This window comes from Xiphophorus maculatus, chromosome 18 (assembly GCF_002775205.1).
Source record: "Xiphophorus maculatus strain JP 163 A chromosome 18, X_maculatus-5.0-male, whole genome shotgun sequence".
Lineage (NCBI taxonomy): Eukaryota > Metazoa > Chordata > Actinopteri > Cyprinodontiformes > Poeciliidae > Xiphophorus > Xiphophorus maculatus.
In genome coordinates, this window is record NC_036460.1 from 16,523,794 (window position 1) to 16,539,715 (window position 15,922).

Here is a 15,922-nt window from a genome sequence, read left to right on the forward strand (position 1 = left end):
TATATTTCTTGAGCTATCAAGAAAAAAGCTACGTATTAATAAAAAATAAAAAAAACAGAACAGGACCACTAGATGTATAGTCTGAATATTCAGATATATTTTCTAAATTTGAACACACTTTGTCCTAAAATGTTTTTTTTATAAAGAAATGTGTCTTCTGGTCAGATGGTGTACAATTATTTTAACTTACGGAGCAGATGAATTATTCATGCATGCATACTGATAGGCTGCCTTTAATGTCCTGTGTGTCCTGAACACATTGAAAATCAAAAAAAAAAAAAAAAAACACAATATGCCAAGTCTGGGAACGGATTGTAGAGCGATGCAGACAATGCTTGCTTACCGGGTGAAAGAAAACATCTGTTAATTTACTCATGATACCTTTTTTGTTTTTTTTCTGTGTACTTTTTTCAGTCACTTCCATGTCTTTCACCTGTCTTTTTTGCATATTGGCTAACTTGACCCACTCCTCCTTACTCCTTTCCCTTTCAAATTGGCATGCAAACTATCAGGGAGACCCAATCTGACCTTTCACTGCATGTGAAGGACCAAAGTGGTTGTGAGGGCGGCAGTGTGGCAGCACTTTATTTATGGGGTAGGAAAATAAAAACACATTCCAACCACTGGCTGGTTTTGCCTTTAACACACCAGCTGCTTGGGTAACGTCCAATAGCGAAACCAGCCAACGATGCTGTGTCCTGACAAACAAACCACAAAATGAAGTGGAAATTCTAATTTTACATGTGGTCCAACAGTAAATATTGTTGAATGGCAGCCATAACAACAATTTCCAAGAGTTTCAACAGACAACAACACTACTGGGAAAATATCTAGTCAATATTTTTAGCCTCAACTCAACTCAACTCAAAATCACAGAGTTGTTCTTGCACTGTTGAATTTTCTTCCACATTTTAATTTAGATTACATACATGTTGCACATACCAAAAATCTAAAAAGAAATATTGGTAAGGATACTCTAAAGTAATGCAGACGCAAACATTCTAAAAGTCACACATTTCTACGTATCCAACAATGCATAAACAGAACCACACTGTGGAGGCTTTAGAATAAATGTGCAACTTGCTTTCTGAAGGAAAATGAAGAAGGACAATGGATAATTGTGAAACACCTTCACAGAAGATCAACTTCATAAGTATAATTATTTTTAGCTTTTCTCTCTGAGCGGCTATTGCTTCCTCTTTTTGTTTGATGTATGTTTGTATATAGATTAACTGTGGTGTGCCACATTTTTGAAAGGGTGAGTTAAATTTTTTTATCTGAACTCCAAGTCAGGTTCCAGATCCAAGCACCTAAAGTGAGTAATGAGCCTGTTTTCATCTTCAAGAAGAAAATCCTCTGTCTCTAAATTCACTCGCTGAGGATAAATATAAGTAAGCTGGATGACATGAATTCACTGCTGGGTTTTTTTTTTTTGCATTTATTCCTTTTTCTGAGGATATGGAAAAAGTAAAGTAGCTATATTATTTATCTGTCTTGACCTCTTGTCTTGAAAGCTCAAGCCAATAGGTTGAATAAGGATCATTTGTACAAGATTAAAGGACAGTTATTAAAGCCAAGACATACTTACAACGCAATATAAAAGATAATATTATCAAAAGTGTTCTATCAATATTCAAAATTGATGAAAAGAACTTTGGATTTTGATCTTAGCTTGAAAGAAACTTGAATGAAACATATTAATGCAAAGTTAGACTGCATTAGGTTTAAACCTGCTTTAGTTGCTGCTTCATTTTATTTAAATCTGAGATAGAAAAAACCCAAACAGTGGTTTCTAAATCCTTACTGCTTATTTGAAATTTTTAGCACATATTGGGAAAAAAAAAACCCTTTGAAGTAAAGAGAGTCAAGGGTGCCTCAAACAGATAATGCTTGCATTTCAATGGAAATAAACATAAGAACTACCCATCCATCCATCTTCTAACACCCTTGTCCCTAGTGGGGTCTGGAGGGGTGCTGGTGCCTATCTCTAGCAAATTTTCTGCGTATTTTTTTCTTTTCTATGGACAATAGCACCTAAAATAGTAACAACAATAGAATGACAGCATATTCTTTGAGAAAGGTATTGCTTAAGAATCTAACATTGTGGACACAAACCTTTTTGTCACATTTGTTAAGACACTGAGTCAGCTTTCATGTTTGAGGTTAGTTCAGATGACCAGAGTTATGTCTGTTTGCTACAAGATTGAATAGTATAGGGTTAGAGCCAGTAAGCTCGAACCCTTGAGTTTTAATTTCTTGAAACTCAGAAATTGACATGAAGTAGTTACTCTGCATTTATACAATATCTGAAAACCCTGAGGATGATGTAATAGTTTTGTAAGCTTTTAATGGGTTAATAATAAAAGTTCTCATGTGACGTCACACTTCAGTGAACTTTGTAACTGATGGCCATCTTGGTAGGCAGTTGCTATGGAGTTGCTATAGCAATAACAAACAAACTACAAGTTTAGAAATAGCTCTTGCAAATGTAGCTTATAAAGCTTATAAACAAGAGAGAGAGAGAGAGACTGACTACTGGACCATTTTCTGTTGCTATTTTCCCATTTTTATTTAATAACAAGGTGTTAAAAAGGCCAAAAAACAACTGGTGACTTCTTGTGTGTCTATAACAAATAAAAAAACAGCCAATGCACACAGCAAAACTTGTTTTAACAACTATTTCTAATAAGCATAGGAAGCAAGTTATTCAAACAGTGTAAAAATAGTTTTAAAGGGCCTTTTTACAAACTATGATTTTCAGTGAACCCTCAAGTAAAACAGGCTATAGGGCCCCAAGGATCAACATATAGCCTTCAGGTGGTGCTCTGATAATATTTGACATATTTAAGAAAAGCAAGCACCCACCTGTTACACATTAGACATTAAACACATGAACTAAACAGAGAGCAGGAGCTCGGTTAATGGGTAAAACTGATAACTAACAAAATAAGAGGGAACACCCAATTGTAGTGAACAATCCCACTTGAAGTGCACTGCGTCAGGGAATCTGTGAAAGACAAAGAGCAAAGAGATTGTGTGTGGGATTAAGTAATCTTTCACAAGGAATAGCTTCAGTTACAAGCTTTAATTTCCTCTTTGAGGTGAAAGAGAAAATTTCAGCTCAAATTGAGCTGAAATTTCATAATTTTTGTTTAAAAAATTAGAGCAAACCAAAATGGTGAATCTCAACAGGTAAATCATCTCTTTTCGAGATATGAACAAAAACTTTCCAACTAGAGATGCTTTATATGAAACCTAACGTGTACATTTGTGTCAGACTGTGTAGATTGACTTGTTAGTGTGTGTCTCACCTGATAACTGCTGGTATTTAGGCATCAAATTGTGCCACAAATGACACTCATTAGCTTTTAACCTCTTCTTTACTCTTCTAGTATCGTCATTCAAAGTGACATACTCCTGAGTATCAGCGGTAAACAGCGGCCATTCACCTCCTTTAAACCCTGGATTTCTGAAAAGGTGAAACAAAATAGTTTTTAGGTTTCTCACAATCCCTGCATGACTGACTGAAAATCTGTTTAGCCTACCCAGACCGGGCAAAGGCGCCAAAGTGATGCATAATCTTCTTGGACACAGTCATTTCATCCCACGTGTACTTAAGGGACTCATTCAGAGGCATCCCAAAGACAAATTCTATCTCGTAGCCATGCATAACACCCGCCCATTTTGGCCAGGGATTTTTGGATGACATTTGGTCAAAAAAATACAAAAACGTATTACCGCCACGTTCTGCATACCTAAAAAAATAATGAAAAGTCAATAAATACATCACATTTGCATTTCCTTAGAAATATTGCCACAGTTCAGAGGTGACATATTTATTTCAGTGCAGATGAAGCCCCAAACAGAAATCTGACATTTGAAACCCTTTTGTCCATAATAGAACCGCATCTCACTATTCCAGCCACATGCTTTATAGAGTAAGTCATGGTGCTAAAAGAAAAGTATTGAGCCACCTCCAATTTTATTTTAGCTTTTCTTTTTGAGTATCATGAACTCTATAGTAGCTGTATAAATACATAATATGCTTTTGCTACAAGCAGCATCTATAGAATCCATTATTTATTTTTTATCTTGAAAACCACTGATAACATCAAATAATTACCGTAGTTTAGTTTGACAACTAGAGTTTTTTTTTTTACTCAAATTATCCATTCATAGTTCTGCACTGTAACTAACCAGAACAGGGGTTTTTTTTGTATTATTGATATTTTTGTAAAGATAAGAAAACATTCATTTCCCCCTTTATCCCACCTTCAACTTTTTATAATTTGGCCAATTATAAACACAGCCTTATATGCACAGGCATATTAAAAAAGTGGCAGTGCTACTGAAATGTATTAAAAATTAATCAACTGAAACATTAGAGTAACTACTGATAGTAACTTATTTCTGGTAATTATGATAATTTTTGCTGACAGATCATGAAATCCAAAAATAATCCAAAACTGTGGCCTACAGAAAGGTATGTTAATAACTGCTTAAAAGTTATTTTCAAAATACATTTCTATTCTGAAAAACAAGCCTCATCAAAATGCACATTTAGATTTGTTGAATATGACTGTATGTGTTTGAGATTTTATATCATGGATTTACACAAGACAACCTGTGTTTGGTTGTCATTTCAATTCAAAAATACTTTATTAATCCCAAAGTGAAATTAAGTAAGTTCTATAACTATACTTCTATAAAGTAGTTCGATAAAGTTTTTTGGTATTGCTATCAGGGATCAAACATATGTAGACCACAGTTAGAACAGAGGATGTTTTTTCTATATAAAAGCATTTATCACTTAACCTGAAACCTGGAACTTACCGAGTAGCAAAGTCCATTAAAGGACAATTGAACAGCACATCTCCAACCATCCTCCCCATTTCATCACGGTTGGTCTTCGTATTGTTTTCATCTTGCCAATCGGTGTAGTGAGAAATAGCGGTTTCTTTAACAATCTCACTTGAATTTGTCAGTACTAGTGGTAAACCGTCCATAAAGTTCTTCCTGGTGATGAAACTTTCACCTTCAAGAGTGAAACCAGGCATTCCATAAAAAAGAAAGTAGGTTCCTTCATCTTTATTCAAGCCTATCAACAGTTCTTTTTTGGGAAGAGTAGAGCTGCTTAACAACGTCTGCAGATGAAAAATTATATGATTAAAATAATTATGTTGGACCCATACTCAATTAAAAGTTTTCTTGTTGTTAGGTATTCATTGACAAGTTAATTTTTTTGTTACACATAGGTTTCTAAGACCAGTTAAAAATTATGTTGAATCGCATTGTTTATTGGCAACGAATGTCACTTTCCTAGTGAGTAGAACATTAACAGGCAATAACCACACAACTACTGATTTAACATGAGCAAAATATTGTCTGTCCATATCCAACTTAAGATATTTCTGGGACCACAAGTTTACAGTGCCATACGGTGTAAAACCTACAGGAATTTACCACAAAATCTTATTTTTAAAAAAATCATAAAATTAAGTATGTACTGGAGTTAAAAGATTTTCATTTCCCCTTGAATGTTTGGAATTCCATAAGAGAGGAGAGAATTAGAGATCCTTGGTCACTGAGACAAGGTTTGCTGTTGTTGTTTAGCAAGAAGTTATTATTTTTCAAATGATAATTTAACATAGCATTCAATACAATTCAAATCATAATATTGCAAGTAATATGTCAAACATTTGCAATTCTTCACTTTTTGAATAAATCTCTTATACAAACACGTAGAGACTTACTTCTATATCAGATGGTATGACGTCTCCATCAATATGTGGGACAAATGGCATGGTCAAAATTGAAGGCGGAACAAGATTTTCAAATTGCTTGAGTGACATCTTTTCAGGATCAGCATTCAGCAAACAATACTCCAGACGAGCAGGATCATCCACGGGGCAGTCTAGCAATTTTGCTAGTTTTAAGGATCTGTTTGTTGGGAAAGAAGTTCAATAAAGCAACTAATTAGCACCAAGGAGGAATGACAGTACTATGTAATGTAAATAATACTGAACATTTATTAAAAATACTATATAAAAAAAAGATGGGATAAAAGCTAGCATGAAAAATATAAGTTCTGGGTTTTGGGATTTAGATCAGTCTGCCCTTGGTTAATGTAGTTAAATCACGTTTAGTATTCATTCTTGCATTTAGTTTAGAATTTATTTACTGTACATTCTCACTTATTAAGATCATTTTCTTTTTTATAATTAAAAATTAATACTTGTCCATGTCATGCAGCAGTTTGACACATTGATGATTAATGGAAATGGTCGACACTGTAATCAACCATCCTCCAAATGCCAATTTGAACGAGGTGGCTGTTAATACTAATTCAATATATGGGCACAGAGAAGCATATTCACATCTACATAACATGTGACAAAAAAGAAAATATCATATTTACATCCAATTGAGGTCTATCATCTTTTTTTAATGTGAGTCACGCTATTTTTGGAAATAAACTGGTTCAATTTTATCATTTAGCTTTAAACAATATAAGATGAAAATTGGGTTTGATCCTCTTCGAGTTAAATGACACTGAATGGAATCATATTATTTCAGTTCAAGTAGGTGAGCTTTGGAGATTTGTAGTTTGGTATTGTCAAATGAAAAAGTTCGTGTTGGTGCTGTAAACTTTTGATCTTCCACGGCAGATCAAAAGTTTGAGTGGATTACCGCTATCTGTGATAATGCATTTATTGGGAGTCGATCCAATACCAAGTACATACAGGGTCAATACCAATACTGATCATTTTCATTTAAGTTTTTATTTAAGACTACAAATCTAACAGTAATTGGCAGAGATTTTTAATTGGTGAAATTGGGTGTTTCTTAAAGTTAAAAGATAACTAAAAGAAGCAATTATTTCACTTGATAATATTGATGTTAGTCAGTCAGTTTAGAGTGCGGCCATGCAATTTTTTCCTGATATGAAAAAGTTATGGCTTTATGTCCCTCACCTCATTTTCTCCCTCCCTGTTTGTCGCAAAAAATAACATGATGGATGTTTTTACTTCTGCAAATGTGCCTGCAGAATTTGTCTTAGTTGTATGTATTTTAGTATTATTTTAATGATTATTTATTTATTTTAAAAAATTCAGCTGATCATTATTAAAAAATAAACAACCCATCTCTTTATCTTGTGTTGCTAGTAACAGTCCTCCCCCAATCAGAACTTCCACCACACGGCTTTGATCAACTTATCTTAGTTTAGATTCAAATTTTAGATATGTGTTCATTGTAATTGTTGATGTTTATTTGTAGTTGCTTTAAGGCGAAGAAAATAACTGGGAGTAAACCATTAAATCTGATTGAGATGCTGTGGCAGGATTTTAAATGTCACTGATGCTTGGAAGGTAAATGGCTAATGGAAATCTTGTTACACTTATAGGTGGCACAATCATTTTTTTTTAGTACATCAAGCAGGAATTACCTTTTCACATAAAACTAGGTTGGTTTGGATTATTAATTGAAATTAACATTTGAAAACAGTTTTTTATATTTCCTAAGATCATATTTGATATTACAAATAGTTTAGTGATCCATTAAGTGCACTAAAAAGCCAAAAGAGAAGAAAGCTCTGTCTATTTCAAGACCCTGTATTTTTTTACTAATAATGCTAGTTTTTTGGACACCCATTGCACTGCATATGAGTGGAAAAGAAAGCTTGGAATGAATGTATTCTTTTATGCTTTATTTCTAAGTTGCCTTCAGTACCAGGTGCCAGAACTGCTGTAGAACATGTTCAAAATTACCCTTCAGTATCAAATATTTTTTACTATATGGCTATAAGATATTTTGAAAGGTAATTGTCATACTTCAGAAAAAAACAACTAAATGATCTACACAAAATATCTAGGAACAACTAGCTCAATACTAAGCACACATACCTGTCATATATCTCAGTTTTATTTGCTGTGGCCCATGCTGCATTAGGGATGCCACTCTGCATCACAGCCCTTTGAAAGAGGCCCTGGCTGCCTGGAGAGAGCAGGTGGAACCCCACAGATGCTGCTCCAGCACTCTCCCCAAACAGTGTTATCTGGGAGCAAAAGTAAATGCCAGTGCATCTACATTAATTCATTCACGGTCCATACAATATTACTCTGATTTTAGGAAAAATAAGGACAATATTATTTTACCTTGGTAGGATCACCTCCAAATGCAGCGATGTTATCGGCCACCCATTTAAGTGCCAAACGCTGATCCAGTAGACCTTGATTTCCCTGGATGTTTGGGTTGTTAGGAATAGCCAGAAAGCCAAGAGGTCCCAGTCTAAAAATCATGACCACAAGAAAAAATAAAAAAAATACTGAAAGCATTCACCATATGTCAATATGGTGACATATTTTGCTGTCACTTACACCTTGTGTTCAAACTGACCATTGTTATCATTTTTGCAGATAAAGCGATGTAAAGGATACTTTATCGAAAGTATAGCAGTAACAAGAAAAATTATGACAAAATATGTAAAACGATTCAATTCAAATTGTAAAATGTGATTTGATGAATATACTATTATGATATATTCCACTGATACTCTTTTTATTAATCAGACTTTTATTAATCAGAATTTTGCAGTATAGTATTGTTATAATGTTCGCACGTTTGGGGTTCAGAATGAAAATGGTGATCGCAGACTGTGCACCGATTAGATGTCCAGATGACCCCGAGCCAATAATGAAGCCAAGTGATGGTTTGACTCTTTAATCAGCAGAATACAACTACTTAACAGGCCAGATGTTTGTGGATTGAAATGTGTAGGTGTGTAGTTCTACAAAGAAAATGAATAAATAGAAATTACCATCCACCACGAACACAGATGCTCTTTTACAAACACATTATAATCACATTACTTGTCCTTTTCATTACTATTAAAATTAAATAAAGGAAAAGAAAGCAACTAAATATAATATGGTTTACCATTTTAGAATAGAAATTAGCTTAACCTAGCCTATGCTTATTCTAAAAAAAAATCTAAGAGAAAATGTTCAAAGTACTAAAATACACATATAATGCCACTCAAACATAAATACACTGCAACCTACCACTCATATGGATGCACACTCGAAAGAAATCACAAACCCCGCTCAAACATCACGCCCGCTGACCTGCACAGCTTTTCAACAATGTTTTGCTATATGAAAAAAAATATACTACCCACAAACGCCACCTGGTGGCGAAGCTAGGAACTACAACATGGATTTCAGAACAAGTATATAGATAGATAAACATCAACTACCTTTCCGGGACTATAGAGCGCACCTTACTGTAAGCCGCACCTACAAATTAAAAAATAAATAAATATAAAAACTGGAAACGTAGATATATAAGCCGCTGGTATCTACTCCGCTCTCGGTTTTTCACAAGGACACAGCAGAGGTCTGCGTCCTTAATAAATCTGCTATTAAAGACGCAGCCATGGATTCGTGCAGCGGCTGTTTCCCTCCTGTACTGCCAGATCGATACTCCTAAACTTAAAAGCAGCATTTTTTTATTCGTATTGTTTCCATGATGAGAGGGTATGAATGAGTTTGAAGAAATATCTTCGTTGTGTCTGCTTGTTCTGTTGTTCGTGCCTGCTTGTGCTTGTTCTAAATGAAAATGAGCACTTTCTTCTTTTATTTCCAATATGGACTTCCAATGATTAATTTCCTGCTAAAGAGCCCCCTGGTGGTTGAAGAAAATTCCACCGAAAAGCCGGACGGGACGATAAACCTCATGGTTCAAAGCCTGGGAAAAAAGTAGTAGTAGTAGAATTTTTTAGTGATTTCACTTCTTCTGGCTGTTGTGGAGTGAATATGAACATGTTTATATTAATGTTTCACAGATGAATATTGAACTTGCTCTTCTAGTATTTGAGATTATCAGTTCAGTCAAACAGATGTATGAGATGCCTATTGTGGAATTTGTAACAGCGTTTCTCCAATCCTGGTCTTTTGTTCTCACTTTTAACTTCCCTGTTCTCGATGACTCTCATGTCTGAACAAATGAGTCAGAAAAGAGTTGTAAAAACTTGATTCTGTTGACATAAACTTTTTCTTTGAAAGCAATGAAAACTTGATGAAATGCTTTTGAGCAGAAACAGCCAAACACACAGAAAGCTGTGTCGCAAGAACTAGGATTGGGTACACTCGTGATTTCAATTGAAATGTTTTCTCACCTGTAATTCATAGTTACCACAACAACGTTCTGAGATTTACACAAGAAATGGCCTTGGTAGATATCCAGGGTGGATGTTCCTGTCATAAAGGCACCTCCATATATCCAAACTAATACAGGAACACTATCTGCAGGTTGGGGTGTGGGTGTCTTGAACACAGGGGCCCAAATATTCAAGTACAGACAGTCCTCACTCACAGGGGTGTTTGGATTCCACATCTCTGCACCTTCAAACCCTGCAACAATATCACATTGTTATTAACAATAAAGTTTGATTACAGCCAGAGTACTTGCAAGATTATAAAACCTTTGAGTACATTGAATCCTTAGCCTTTATCACAAGCATTTCACAGATTAGATATGCTGAACTAGCTCTTAACTATTATAATCTTAAGGTCAAAGTCTATTTAAAGTCTAAAGTCTATAATGTGCAAAGTTATGAATCACTCCATAATTTGTTGATTATTGACAAGCTAGGAACAAGGCATGTGGTGGAAGAGAGCTTTTTACAAGTTTTCACAGTTACAAATAATTCCTGTAGATTATTTGAATGTCCTTAAAAGCTTTTCATTGGACATCAGCTGCTTTTTCACTTATTTTCAGCACCAAAGTTTTTAGTTTAGTGTTGGGCTGTTCATCACTCAGTAGAAGGCTGATAATTATAATGATAGCTTTATAAAGTAATTAGGATACGAATTTCAATCAGCACATAAGGCAAAAGTTCAGTAACTTTCCTCATTAACATGAGTATATTGTTTGTGTTTGTATTTACCTTAGTAAATACAAACCAGTTGAAATTAGAAATATTTCTACCTTTAGCTCACACACAAGTGACATCTTCTGTCCATAACAGAAGGGAAAGGTGTTTGGTTAATTTTCAAACATCTATTGAAAATTAACCAACAAAGATCAGACAATGCTTTTCAAATGAGGTTCAACTAAATCATTTTAAATAATAAACTAATGAACAGTCCTGGACAAAAATGATGGCACTTTTAGAAAAAAACTTAAAGAAGTTCGACCAGATAGGGATATGTTCAATAAAAGTGTGTCTTCTAATTAGTATTAAAGGTATCTTAAAGCTTGTAGTCAGTCAATGATGCTCCTGCGACTACAGCTGCACATAATTTATTTAGAAGTTTAAGGTACACAAGACTTTAGTAAACGTCTCTGGCTGTGGCTGCAGGTGGAAACTGATGACAAACTGAAGGGAAGGATAATATGAATGGTAACCAAAGAGTCCAGAACTCAACATCCAAAGAAATTGATGGTAAACTTAAAGGTCAAGTTACGCCTGGGTCAGAACCCACCATCAGTCATTTGAGCAAAGTGAAATTCATGGGAGACGACCAAGGAGGAAAACAAAACATAAAAATATGAGACTGCAATGTCGGAGAAGGCTTATTGACTAGCCACAAAGCTTCTTGGAGAATAACCTTTGGACAGATGAGATAAAACTGGAGTTTTCTGGTAAGGCACATAAGCCTAATGTTCACAGATGGAAAAATTAAGCATACCAATAAAAAAACACCGACCCTGCTGGGAAACATGGAGGAGGCTCAATTATGTTGTGGGGTTGCTTTTCTATATCTGGCACAGGGTGTCTGGAATCAGTGCAGGGTGTCATGAAATCTGAAGACTATCAAGGCATTTTTGAGTAAATATGAAAACCTAAAACACACAGCTAAAAACACCCAATAATGGCTAAGAGCAAAACGTTGGACAATTGTGAACTGGCCTTCTATGAGCCCTGCTCACAAAAACCTTTGAGCTACATCTGCCCAACTGGCAGACAGGGAAATGTCTCATGCAGGATATTTTTGAAACACATATGGTTACACATAGGATAATCTACTTGTTTGCCTCAGATATATATCAGTTTAATTGAGGGTACTGTAGTGACCTCCAGTATCAGCATATTATACACTCTACATTAAACAGTAGATAAGAATTTTATGTATATAACAAATTACAGCTGCTGCTGTCAAGGTTAAACCTTAGTAGTGAACAGTGGAATGCCTGATTTGTTGAAATAATTTTAAAAAAATCAAACCTTTGTTTATGCAAAACTTTTCTACTAGGAGGTTTGGACAGTTACTCTGCTTAGTCAATTATACCAAGGCTGTACAAACCGCCACAGATTAGGTCACCCTACTTCCCCTTGATAAGAAAGTCTTGTATGGGTAATATAAAAAATATTACGTAGTCTGTCCTTCTGTAGGACAGACTACCTAGTCCAGTCTTTACAAAGAGATCAAGCAGTTCCTATACAGAGATTATTTGTTTGCAAACACAGCGGATGCTCGCTCAGCTTGACTGCAACAAGGGTCGGTTGGCCTTTAAAAGCTCATTGGTTGCCATGGTTACCCGCATTTATCTTGCTGTTATAATATTAGCCAGCATTTTTTCAGTGTACTACAACTCTTTATCACAGCGTGATAAAATGAACTATGCTACAACATTGACATTAGTGAATGAGATGAGTTCTAACGACCCATAAGCATTAAATTTAGGTGAATCGATAAACGACGAGAAAAAATGGCCCAAACGACGGACATTACCCAATACCAATGTGCAATCAATTTGTTCACTGTAAGATCATCAGCAATCATATCTTGAGTCCCTCCAAATAAGATAAACATATAGGTAGTCAGCAATATCGAACCAAAACAGGGATTTCCTAAAATGTAATTTAATTTGAAAAAAAAACAACCTCATATTTACCATGCAAAGGACAAATAAAATACAATAATTTCTTCCTAGTTTGGTCACATTGAGAGGGAAAACAAGAATGTTGCAGCATTCATCAAGGCAGGCGATAAACTAAGTCATCAGAAATTTAAAATGCAGTGAGTTGAATTGTTGCATTCAACCTGCGAATTGTAAATTATTTTATTAGCCTATTGTAGTATTTTTTAGCCTAATCAATGAGAAATTAACTATTGAAAGAAATCTCGGTTCTTTATGTAACATTAGAACCAGCTGAGTACTGGACCAGAGTCCTACCCAACTCTCCAGTCGTGTCAGTAATACTGTATGTCATGGTCAACAGTGTCAAATGCTGCACTGAAGTACAACAGAACCAGAATTATGGTTCTTGCACAGTCTGTATTTATATGGATGTCATTGAACACTTTGACGTGGGCAGTCTCAGTACTGTGCTGAGCCCTGAAACCAAAGTGGTTGGGTGTCATTAGGAAGCTATTTCACTGTTTAAACATTACTTTTTCAATAATTTTGCTGTAGAATGGGAGGATGGAAATTTAAGTTACCGGTAAATGTATCATAATTTTTGTGAAGGTCTTTTTCATTAGTTGTTGCTTGAAATGATAATGTTGAGCCACAATTCCAAAACAATGTCTGATTTTCATTGGTTAATTTTTCCAAAAACTCTACTAATTTCACTTTTGTCCAATTCAAGTTATTTTAGTGACCATTGTGGGATTTTTGGTAATTAACATTTGACATTTCTCTTCCTATGTCCAGTGTTATAGCCAACAGCTTTGAACTACTGGTTTAAAGGACTTTTAAAGGGTCAGCTGATAATTGTGGTTTAAAGAAAGGCATTAACATTTAGGTCATTGCATTTTTCCTCCATTGAGAATTTCTGGCCACTTCAGTTTTGCTACCTCAGTTTTACAAATGCCCCCACATCCAACTTGCAACAGCAGCAGATCATCTTTCTGTTGTTTTTTACTATTGTTTTATTCTCCTAAATTTAGTCAATGCAAAGGACAGAACTTCCATCATATTAAGACAAGTTTTTCAATGATACACAATATTTAGGTGAATTAAACATATTTTGAAATATCTTTATTTGTGTAGTATTGAATCATACCTGGAAACGTTTTATCTCGCAACTGGTAGCAGGAATTTGGTAAATCTTGGGCATTTTTTACATCATCCCAATTATCCATAGGCTCTGGAGGACGGAATCTTCGATATTCAGTAGGCGGCTTTGCATACGGAATTCCACGAAATGCTTGAATATGACCATCTAGCACATTAAATAAATTCCCTTGAACTTTTCCATATTTGGTGGTGATTATAGGTTCATTTTCATTGGCAAATGATGTAGTCAGGATGAGAAGCAGCAGAAGTAAAGGCTGCAAGTCTGCCATGGGAAATCTAAGAAGGACAAAGCAAAGGAACAGATACCCATTATTATTCATTCAAGAACTAACACTTTTAATAAACAGTGATTTTACTTGATTTTATCCTCCTTGCTATTCAACTATATTCACTTCTTTCATTGTCTGGCTTTATGGGATATTATTTTGTGTGCTGTTTAAATATCCATATCTCTCTATATCTAGTAGTTTTTATTTATATATTATTTCTGGCACATTAAGTTTACGTTTGTCATGTGAAATTTGTCAAAAAAAAAAAAACATTACAACATATGCTATTCACTTTAAATAGAAACTAATAGAGTTAGAGCATATTATGCTTTGAATTGCTTGTTACAAAAAACATTACCAAGCACTGTCAGGTGAAATTACTCAATCAGGTTTATTCATATATTGTGCACAATTCAGAGAGCGTGTAGGACAATCAATAAAGAAGGAGTTCTGGGTGAAAAGCTCTCCCAGGCAGAGACAACACATGAGTTTTATACCAAACTAAGGAATCTAAAACATGGGCGAGACAGTCTGGTTCCCTTGCAGCTGCAGCAAAACAATTTCCAACTTTTGTGTGTAGCCCAAACAGGTTCTTTTGGTGAGAATTCACAAGCATATCAAATAACATGATCAGCAGATGTTTACTTAACATAATTTTCCACCACACGCTGACTCTGGAACACACCGCACACATTTGTCTATGTCTCTTATTTTTGAGTAAAGCTAACATAATCGTATAGTTTCAAATCAAGTAGATCACTTAGCGTCAGAGCCCTGTGCCAGGTGGTCAGGGGCTGAATGCGGTGAGTGGCATGAACGCTGCTTGTGACAGGCGCACAGCCGACAAAAAACTGATCAAGCTGAGTGTGCTGCTATTTCTGCATCGTCTATATTCTTCAAATAGGGGTGAACTCCGAATGCGTGACAGTTCAGGTTACTGGATGTGCACAAGCTCTTGGGGAAGGGAGGGGAGAATGCAAGAGAGTGGGACTCTGCGCACACATGTTCAAACGCATGCAGTAATTATAAAGGCAAGCAACTTAGAAAAGAAAACACACGCGTGCACGCCCCCCCCCCCCCCCCCCCCCCATATATATATACATACATACATACATACATACATACATACATACATACATACATACATACATACATACATACATACATACATAACGTTTTAGGCATGTCTTACCTTGTCACTCAGTTAAGAATGTATTTGCGTGGACTGAGTCGGGACACAGCCTTAATGAGATGAGGAAGGCGTTTACACCCTTAGGGTAGTGTCTACCCGGCTGTCCCACCCATAATATGACTTCAACAGCTCCCGCCAACACACAGTCATTACAGCAAAGAGCAACTATTAATAGAAGCATTTTTGGTCACTACGTAATTTTAAATGATAACAATAAAAAATAAGTAAATGATAAAAATCGAATCATTTCAGTTTACTTTATAGTGCTAATTGTGCAACTGATGTCATCTGCTTTATGGGACAAACACGCCCAATTCACCCTCACAAATACCTAAATTAATCCGATAAAACATACACATTTTTTTTTAGCACAAATTACAACTAGTCCTAGTTAAAATAAAAATCTTTCTGAGTTTAAAGGTGTGTGCAAAAT

At 35.3% G+C, this 15,922-nt stretch overlaps 1 protein-coding gene across 2 annotated transcripts; it reads right to left on the minus strand.

Moving 5' to 3' along the window:
- Positions 1–1,408: 1,408 nt before the first annotated feature.
- Positions 1,409–15,595, minus strand: LOC102217182 (acetylcholinesterase-like). Of its 2 annotated transcripts, none has more exons than XM_023350964.1 (10): positions 15,490–15,595; positions 14,015–14,304; positions 10,178–10,412; positions 8,157–8,289; positions 7,905–8,056; positions 5,754–5,940; positions 4,834–5,144; positions 3,546–3,755; positions 3,312–3,469; positions 1,409–3,007 (listed from the first exon to the last, which is right to left on the minus strand). In XM_023350964.1, the coding sequence occupies exons 2-10, from the start codon at positions 14,295–14,297 to the stop codon at positions 2,919–2,921; spliced, it is 1,758 nt and encodes a 585-aa protein (XP_023206732.1). In that variant the 5' UTR covers positions 14,298–14,304; positions 15,490–15,595; the 3' UTR covers positions 1,409–2,918. The 2 variants fall into 2 exon arrangements, with proteins under 2 accessions (XP_023206732.1, XP_023206731.1); XM_023350963.1 differs by lacking the exon at positions 15,490–15,595 and adding an exon at positions 14,948–15,006.
- Positions 15,596–15,922: the final 327 nt, after the last annotated feature.

Coding starts and splice junctions, on each gene's coding strand:
- LOC102217182 (XM_023350963.1), bottom strand. CDS start 14,991: ATGTGTGCGGTGTGTTCCAGAGTCAGCGTGTGGTGGAAAATTAT. Junction 10,413..14,014: donor GCGAGATAAAACGTTTCCAG/GTATGATTCAAT, acceptor ATATTGTTGCAG/GGTTTGAAGGTGCAGAGATG. Junction 5,941..7,904: donor AAAACTGAGATATATGACAG/GTATGTGTGCTT, acceptor CCCAACAAACAG/ATCCTTAAAACTAGCAAAAT.